Genomic DNA, 9,150 nt, shown 5'->3' on the forward strand with positions numbered 1-9,150 from the left:
TGACATGGTTAACTGAGGACTTTTTAAATTCCTCTGGTTTCTCCATAGACCTGCGAGGGTGGGGCAGCTGACTGCACTTATTACCTGAGTGCATGCTGCAAATGGGATTATTTCTCCCTTGGAGATTTAGTCTAATCTCTGGAGGACAGGACAGAAACAGATTAGTGGGAGAATCAAATCACTGGATCATAAAGAACTTTTTCACTCTCAGTCTTTTTCCATGAACAGGGTGGGATGGGCATCACATAAAACCCTGCTGATAAAAATAAGCAGTGAAAATATAGACAGATATCAACTGAGGAGTATTGATAAGAAATAAATGGCATTTGCAGCCACTAAAAATGCTCTAGAAATAGCACATTACAATACTTATTTTAATCTATTTGACCTCACCGCCAACTCCCAGACACACACACAGAGAAACTTGTGTCAGATATACCCTGAAGTTAGTTTTACCAAGGACAGATCTGTAATCTACCTATTGTTTTCTTTTGGAAGGTAAAATTGGGCACTAAGAGTGGTATGGTAGTGTGCTGAAAGGAAAAAGTAAGCCTTTCTCCATCAGGCAGGATTCCCTATGCTCTGGAAGACAGAGAACAGCAATCTGGCCTCTACAGCAGGACCCATGGTGGGGCAGTGGGTAGGGGTGGAGGGCACCCAGAAAAACCATGAAGGATGGCTGAAACTGAGGGGCAGCTATGAGAGGCTCTCCACTTAAAGGAACAGAACTAAGCCCAGAATCCTGAGTTCAGAGACACAGGAGAAGAAGAGACACCCATCTGGAAAAGTAGGCTGGGTATAGCATGATGTCAGAATTTTAAGGGGAACACAGGCCTTGTGTTGGCAGAGGAATGGCAAAATGCCTTGTAGCATCCTATTTCAAAGACAAGAATATTTGCCGGGTCAGAGACACTGTGCAATACTGGGAGTGGGAAATAGCTAAGGAAGATGTAATCTAAAAAGCTGGCAGAATTTTAGAAAACGTGAGAAAGTATGTTGGGAAATATGTTTTAAATATATATAAAAAACACTGCCACAAAAGAAAAATAATGATAAACTCAACTCTATTAAAACTTCTTTTTATTCTAAGATATAATAAAAGAAATTTTAAAAGGCAAGCCACAGAGGGGCTCATATCCAGAATATATAAAGAACCCCTATAGATCAGTAAAAGACAAATAATCCAATAGAAAAATGGAAGAAAAGGCTTAAAATACTTCACAAAATAGAGATGCCAAGTAGCAATAAAGATGGAAAGGTGCTCTGCCTTATTAGTCAGAGAAATGCAAATTAAAGCCACAATGAGATATCACTGCAAACCCACAGATGGGCAAAAATTCTGATAATACCAAATGCTAGCAAGAACACACAGCAGTACATATCTAGTGTGAATGTAAACTGGTCCAGCCCTTTGTAGAAGAGATCAGGACTATGAGGGAAAGTAGAAAGCAGATCCACTGGACTCCGGAGCCCTGGCTTATTCCACTACACTGCCCTGTCTCCTTCAGGATTCTGACAGGTGCACATGAAAAAGAGGTATCTAAGCTGAGAAAGAACATACGGAAAAGCAAAGAGATAAGAAAATGCAAATTCTCCTTTAGGAATGGCAAATAATCGTGAAAATATACAACAAGAGTGAGAAAGGAAGATCAAGATGTCAAGAGCCCTAAGTGCCAACTTAATGAGTTGGGCCTTTACTGTCAAGTCAGTGAAGTGTGACAGCAGAGTGGAGTGGTTCAGAGCACAAACTCAAGGGACAACACAACTGGCTTGAGTCATGGCTCTGCACTTACCTGCAATGCCACCTTGGAAAAGTAGTTTCTTTGAATCTCAATTTCATTATCTTTAAAATGGGGGCAAGAGTGTCTAATATCAGACAACTATTGTGGGAACTAAAATAACAAATGAAAAACTCTTAGCACAAGTACCTGGAACATGGTAGGAGCTTAAGTAAAGTGAAGGATTTAATAACAATACGCTCAGTTGGGAGCCTTTAAATCCTGAAGAACAACCTGAAGCAAGGGGAAGGGGAAGGAAGGGTCAAAAATAATTGCAAGGCCCTGAACTCAGACAACAGAAACAGAAAAATTAGGAGCAGTTACATATAAGGAAACAAATATAGCCTTCAGATGACTCGAGAAGCGCAAGATGATGAGGAACATCCAGGTGGCAGCTGGAAATGTAGGTCTGGAGACTAGAAGTGTCTTGGAGGACAGAAATCAGATTAGAGAGTTACCCATAATATGGGTTGACAGTTAAGCAAAGGTGGCTCAGGGCCAAGTGTCTACTGAAAAGAGAACCTGAGGATAAAGCCCTTGGGGAAGACTCAAATAATGGGGTTTCAACAAGGAACAGGAGAGAGCAAAGTAGAGAGAATTTAAACATAACTATGGATACAGGAATCACAAGAAACACTGAAGTTTTTATTATGAATCTTCACATTCTATTGCACAATCGTCCCTGTGCTTTTATACACATTAACTGATTGGATCCACCCAATGACCCTGGGTGATGCACAGGAGAATGAGGATCTCCATCTCACAGAGGAGGAAATGACTTCAGACATGTCGCAATCTCACAGCTACTAAATGGCAGAGCTGTAACATGCATACAGGTCTAGGACTCTAAATCCAATTCTCTTAGTCCTGGACACTGGAGGAAATCATCCACAGGAGTTGAAAACAAATAGATTCAGAGTGAACCTCACCCATAAGGCTCCCATCTCTGACACACATTGCATGAAATGCCTCTGAACCTTTTGTTGGCCTAGCAAATAATCAAAATTCAAGACCCAGCTCTTCTGTGAATGTTTCTCCACTAACTTCTCTCTCTCTGCATAAATGTTGTTGCCTTCCTCTGCAGCACTGCTAGTCCTTAGCCATTCTTTCACTATAAGGTTCCTCAGCCAGGTGTGGTGGCTCAAGCTGTAATCTCAGCACTTTGGGAGTCCGAGGAAGGCAGATCACTTGAGCTCAAGAATTCAAGACCAGCCTGGGCAACATGGCAAAACTCCGTCTCTACCAAAAATAAAAAATTAGCCAGGCATGGTGACACGTGCCTGTGGTCCCAGCTACTCGGGAGGCTGAGGAGGAAGGATCGTTGGGACCCAGGAAGTCAAGGCTGCAATGAGCCGTGATTGTGTCACTGCTCACGTGGTGAACCTGGGTAACAGTGCGAGATCCTTTCTCAAAAGCAAAAAAAAAAAGGTTCCTTGATGGGGCTATATTCCATTTATTTGTTTGCATATTTTTTCTTCCACTAGACAGTAAACCACATCACATTCATTTTTATATTTCTGAGAGTCTCCCACCACAATCCTTGACACAGACAATGTGCTCAGTAAATACTGATTCTCTTTTCTCCTCTTCTGAAGAGAATGAGAAAGACTTGAATCAGCTGTAAAAGAAATTTGCAAAAAATAATGAGAAATAAATACTAAGCAGCAAGAGCCAGCTAAATTAAAATGCATGTCCATAAGATACTTCATGATACTGCAACGTCCTCCATTAACATAATGTGTCTGGAAACCAGGAAATAGTCAACAATTATTTCATCAAAATTGAAACTTATCACTGTAAGAGATACAAGATAAATAAATGCAAATGAATAAAATTGGGAGACACTGAAATAAATTCATTTTTCTAAAATAATTCTATGCCTTCATATATAAATTATAACTCCAGTTTTCAATATAAATGCAAATATAACCATAAAGTTAACTGCTCCCCAACTTGAAAACAAGTGTCTTAGCAAGAAAAGTCACAAATGTCCAGATGAAGGAAAGAAAGCCTAGATCTGGCAACACCTCAGAGGGACATTTCCTGATCTTTCCAGAGTTGTGAAGCAGCAATCCGTCACTCAGAAAGCAGGAAATCTCGTCTACACTGTGTAGTAAGTTAGATCGATTGCAAACAGCAATTCAAACCTACCAGGATCTAGAGAAGAAACTGGTCACTTCAAAACTGTTTGATGTGCATTAGGTTTTTCTTCCCTTCCTTTTAAAATCAATATACTGTATTTCAAAATTGAAAAGCAAACAGAAAAATTCCCTGTAACCAAAAAATTCTAATGGAATTCTAAATAAAAGTGCCAGGTAACCTTTCCATTATGCTGGCTCACCCGAACTCCAAGCATGAAACATTTCATAGCTTCCCTGTTTACTGATATAGAAAAAACCTTTCCTCGAGCACAAAGACCATCATTGAAGAGTGCTGTTTTAAATCTTATAAAAAGAGCAAGTCTATATTAGCACTGGAAATTCTGTTGCAGCAAATAAACCCTATTACATTCTCCTTAGGCAGGGGGTTGCTATCAACTTGGTATTATGGAGTTTTTCCAAAAGATTCACATATACCTATGTCCACAGACATTTTCTGCTGAAATGGCTTGAGAACTGTGACCACTGACACTTCGTGCACAGAAAATAATGCCCTGTCCATCCCACTACCTGAGCCTCGGATTCAGAGCTAAAGCATGTCAGGAAGTCCAGCAAAGAGCTGCTTTTCATTTCTTAGCTTCCCTGGCCAGGCTTAAATGACAGCACTCACTTGCCACACATATTTTAACAAACTTTCAAATCTCTTAATGGCACACTGGGGACAAAGGATAATACACTGTTCAGGAAACACCTTGAAGCCAAGAAAAGCAACTGATATTTCCACAGGGAGCTCTTGACAAGGCTTGCCAATAAGCTTTTCATTATAAAATTTAACTATGGGCACTATCATTTAAAAGACATATTTACAGACATTTTCAAGGGCATATTTGTTGGGAACTTCGTTTGCTTAGGGTAGCTACTCCAAATGTACCTTTTATCTAGTTAACAGCCAAAGAATGAACAATTTCTCTCCATTCTTCCAATTACTCAGGCCAAGATCCCTGTGCAGTCCTTATCAATCAATCATTCGACTTCCTTCCCCACCCCACCTCAACCTCCCCCTCTCTCAAACACACAGCAACACACACACACACACACACGCACACACACCCCACATCCCAACTGTCAGCTGATCTTGTCAGCTCTACCTTCATTGCCACCATCCTGGTTTAGTCTCCATCGTCTCCATCCTGGACATAAGCAATAGCCATGTAAGGGGTCTCCCTGCTTCTACCCTTGCCTCCTTTCAGTCTATTCCCAACATAATAGAGTGAGCCTATGAAACATAAGTGATATGTCAGTTCTCTACTCCTACCACTCTAAGCCTTACCACTTCAATCAGAGCCAGAAACAGAATCCTACCTATGATGCACAGGCTCTACCTGACTGCACCCCCACCCCCGATCCCTCTGACCTCATCTCTGACAATTCTCTACCTCAGCCCCTTTGCTATTCCTTGAGCACACTAGGAATGCACTGTCATTCCCCAAGATCTCCATAAGGAAAAGCTTCCTCTCTTCCTTTGTTTCTTCCCAAAGACATGCTCTCAATGAGGTCTTCTTTCATCACCCTATTTAAAATCTCAATCCTTATCCCCCAAAATCATATTTCCTTTCCTTATTTTTTTCCTCTTCAGCACACATCACCATTGAGTATGCTACATATAGTATTTTATTTAATATTATTATGTCTTTCCCAGTGCAACACAAACTCCATGAAGGCCACTGCCACCTGAAACTCAAAACATCAAAAGCACTCTGGTCCTTCCCCTCAAAGCATTTCCCTTTCCTGTTCTTCTCTTTCTTCAAACACCACTACTACTTCTTCCAGGCCACTCAAGCTGAAAACCTTGCAACCACATTTGACTCTTCCCACTGCTTAACACACCAGTCACCAAATCCTTCACTTACCTTTTTACAAGCAATCTTAGAGCTCCATAAATTCCCTGGTCTTCTAAGTGACACCACCCTATAAATCTCCAGAAATAAAAATTCTGATTACATTATCCGTTTATTCAAAAACATTCCCATGGGTTTCTCTTTCCTAGAGAAACTACTTATCAGCCAGGTACAGTGGCTCATGTCTATAATCCCAGCACTTTGGGAGGCCAAGGTGGAGGACTGCTTGAGCCCAGGAGTTTGAGACCAACCTGGGCAACATAGTGAGACCTCATCTCTATTTTAAAAAGAGAGAGAAACTACTTCTCTATTCTTTGGCTTACAAGACCTTGACTTTCTCAATGTCCACTGACCTTTTTCAGTTATTTTAATCTTATCTGCCGTTTCCTTCCATTATACACCATTCACAGACCACTGCAAACTCTGTCTTGGGTTAAATCCCACCAGCTCAATAACAGGTTTATTTTCTTTTCTTTTTTTTGAGACAGGGTCTCACTCTGTTGCCCAGGGTGGAGTGCACTAGTGTGATCACAGCTCATTGCAGCCTCGGCCTCCCAGGCTCAAGCTATCCTCCCACCTCAGTCTCCTGAACAGCTGAGACTACCAGTATATGCCAACATGCCTGGCTACCTTTATTTTTTGTAGAGACAGGGTCACTATGTTGCCCAGGCTGGTCTAGAACTCCTGGGTTCTCAAGATCCTCCTGCCTCAGCCTCCCAAAGTGCTGGGATTATAGGCAAGAGCCACAACACCCAGCCAAGAATAGGTCTCTAACAACTCAGAACAGCAGGATCTGTCTCTCTCTTTCTGGTTTTTTTGTGATACAGTACGGAAAACTATATTAACCCCCTTTAAAAATGGCTGAATTATGTTTTAACTCTTTTAAGAAAAAAAAGAAAAAGAGATTTGGAGAAATAATCAGCACCCGTCAAGGAGCCCTCCTCTATGCTGACCTGGCTTGGACTGCAGGAGAAAAAGAGTTCAAAGATCTAAGGGTCTGGCTATAGGGCCTCTGCACACTGTTCCCACGTTTGAATCAGAATTACAAGTGTTCTGTAACATGTGCCCTCTCTCCTCTCCTGCATGGCCACCACAATCAACTAAAGAACCATAACCTAGCCGGGCGCGGTGGCTCACGCCTGTAATCCCAGCACTTTGGGAGGCTGAGGCGGGCAGATCACGAGGTCAAGAGATCGAGACCATCCTGGCCAACATGGTGAAACCCCGTCTCTACTAAAAATACAAACGTTAGCTGGGCGTGATGGTACGCGCGCCTGTAGTCCCAGCTACTCAGGAGGCTGAGGCAGGAGAATCACTTGAACCCGGGAGGCGAAGGTTGCAGCAGTGAGTGGAGACGGCGCCACTGCACTCCAGCCTGGGCGACGGAGTGAGACTCCATCTCAAAAAAAAAAAAAAAAGAACCATAACCTAACTCCAGTACAAGCAAGCCTCCTTACTAAATCACTAACGAGACTGAGAAGCAGGCATACTTCCCAGAGGAGACCCAGTTCACAGAACACAGCAGGATCCAACTAGAGTTCTCTCAGTACCAAGGTGATAAATATTTTTGATGCCGGAAATGAACAGAGAGCATTAGGCAATTTGACAGAATATCACACCAAGTTCTAAGGCTCAGAAACAGGAAAAAAACAAACAAAAAAAGGCAGGAAGTAAATCTGGGTAAACTAGAAAAGCAAGCCCTAGGAAAAAATTTCCTTTTCTTTTTCTTTTCTCTGAGACAGAGTCTCACTCTGTTGCCCAGGCTGGCGTGCAGTGGCGCCATCCTGGCTCACTGCAACCTCCGCCCCTACGAAAGAATTTCTAACAGAGATAGAAGGACCAGATTTCTACCTGAACAGAGTTCACAGGAGGAATAATTATTGAAATTTAGTGGATGAACATATACACATGTATATAGATATACCTTGTACATGGGTGGTTGCTTTTTGACTCTTACTTTTTACTGTATTTTGACTTAAGTCTCTAAAACATAGTCAATATATTAGTACTGCCTCTATTAGCTACTAGAGACCAAAAAACCAACTTGAACTGGCTGTCTTTTTTAAAGTAACTTATTAGCTTATGTAATTGAGACAATCTGATCAAATTGAGAGGCTCAGATGATATCTGTGGGACTGTGTGTGCAAAGATGTGTGTATGTGCCTGTCTCAACTCAGCTTTCCTCAATATTAGCTCCATTATCAGGATAGCTTCTCTCCTCATAGAGAAGGATGAAGGATGCAAGGATACCAGTAGCCCCAGAATTACATTCCATCCTCTTAGAGATCCCAGTAAAAAAATTAAAACAAAAACAAAACCTGAGAAACTCTTAATGACAGACTCTGCAAATAAGTCCCAAGGCTAGGTCTGCTGAGGTTGATTTGGGTCACATGCCCATTCCTGCATCTATCACCATAGCAAGAAAGTGAAGTAGACTGATAATCCCCTGTATCTGAGGAATGTGGCCAATTTTTCAATGCTAGTAAAGAACAAAGTTGAAGTTTCCTTAGAAATGCTCAAGTAGGATCATTTTTTTTTTCAAGTAGGATCATTTTAAAAGACAAGTCTCTGTATTTTTATTCATAGAATACTACACTGATAAAATAATACATAGAAGTCTACGTCTGTGGATATAATTTCCAGCTGCTTGCCAAAATGAAAGATTATTCTCCTTTTAGAATCACACCAATTTTTGACAGAGAATCAAAGCAGGGATATAACATCATTCAGGAAAGAAAATAACCTGTAAAGGTTAAACAACTTGTCAAATAAAGATCATCTGTATTTAAAGATTTTATGTGTGGAGAGACTTAGCTGCAGTCCCTTACCTCAGATTTCATCTTAGAAACACACTTAAATATCCTGGACCTCACTAAAAAATAAGATCAGGCCAGACGTGGTGGCTCACTCATGTAATCCCAGCACTTTGGGAGGCGGAGGAGGGCAGATCACTTGAGGCCAGGAGATTGAGACCAGCCTGGCCAATATGGTGAAACCCCATCTCTAATACAAATATAAAAATTAGCCAGGCATGGTGGTGCATGCCTGCAATCCCAGGTACTCGAGTGGCTGAGGCATGAGAATCATCTGAACCCAGGAGGCAGAGGTTGCAGTGAGCCGAGATCGCCACTGCACTCCAGCCTGAGTGACAGAGTCAAAATAAAAATAAAAATAAAAAATAAGCTCAATTTGCAGACCATTTCAGAAAATCAAACAGTATATAATAAAAAGATTTCAGGACAAGGGAGATTCAGGACAGTGATGTAAGAGCCATAATTCCAGAGCCTGAGGATACTCCATAGGATCAAGTTAGTATTAAGAAATCAACCACAATTATCTGAAAGGTCAGCCAACACTTGAATTACCACCCTCATA

The 9,150-nt window shown here is 41.4% G+C and overlaps 1 protein-coding gene across 1 annotated transcript in view; it reads right to left on the reverse strand.

Annotated features, from left to right (window-relative positions):
• Positions 1-9,150, reverse strand: part of DIS3L2 (DIS3 like 3'-5' exoribonuclease 2) — a 480,187-nt gene that overhangs the window by 379,574 nt on the left and 91,463 nt on the right. The window contains exons 6-7 of the mRNA XM_058429965.1: positions 5,788-5,853; positions 2,103-2,204 (exon numbers count right to left, since the gene is read on the reverse strand). Of these exons, the coding sequence (XP_058285948.1) occupies positions 2,103-2,204; positions 5,788-5,853 (168 nt within the window). The remainder of the gene's footprint in view (positions 1-2,102; positions 2,205-5,787; positions 5,854-9,150) is intronic.

This window comes from Hylobates moloch, unplaced genomic scaffold, assembly GCF_009828535.3.
Source record: "Hylobates moloch isolate HMO894 unplaced genomic scaffold, HMol_V3 SCAFFOLD_1, whole genome shotgun sequence".
NCBI lineage: Eukaryota > Metazoa > Chordata > Mammalia > Primates > Hylobatidae > Hylobates > Hylobates moloch.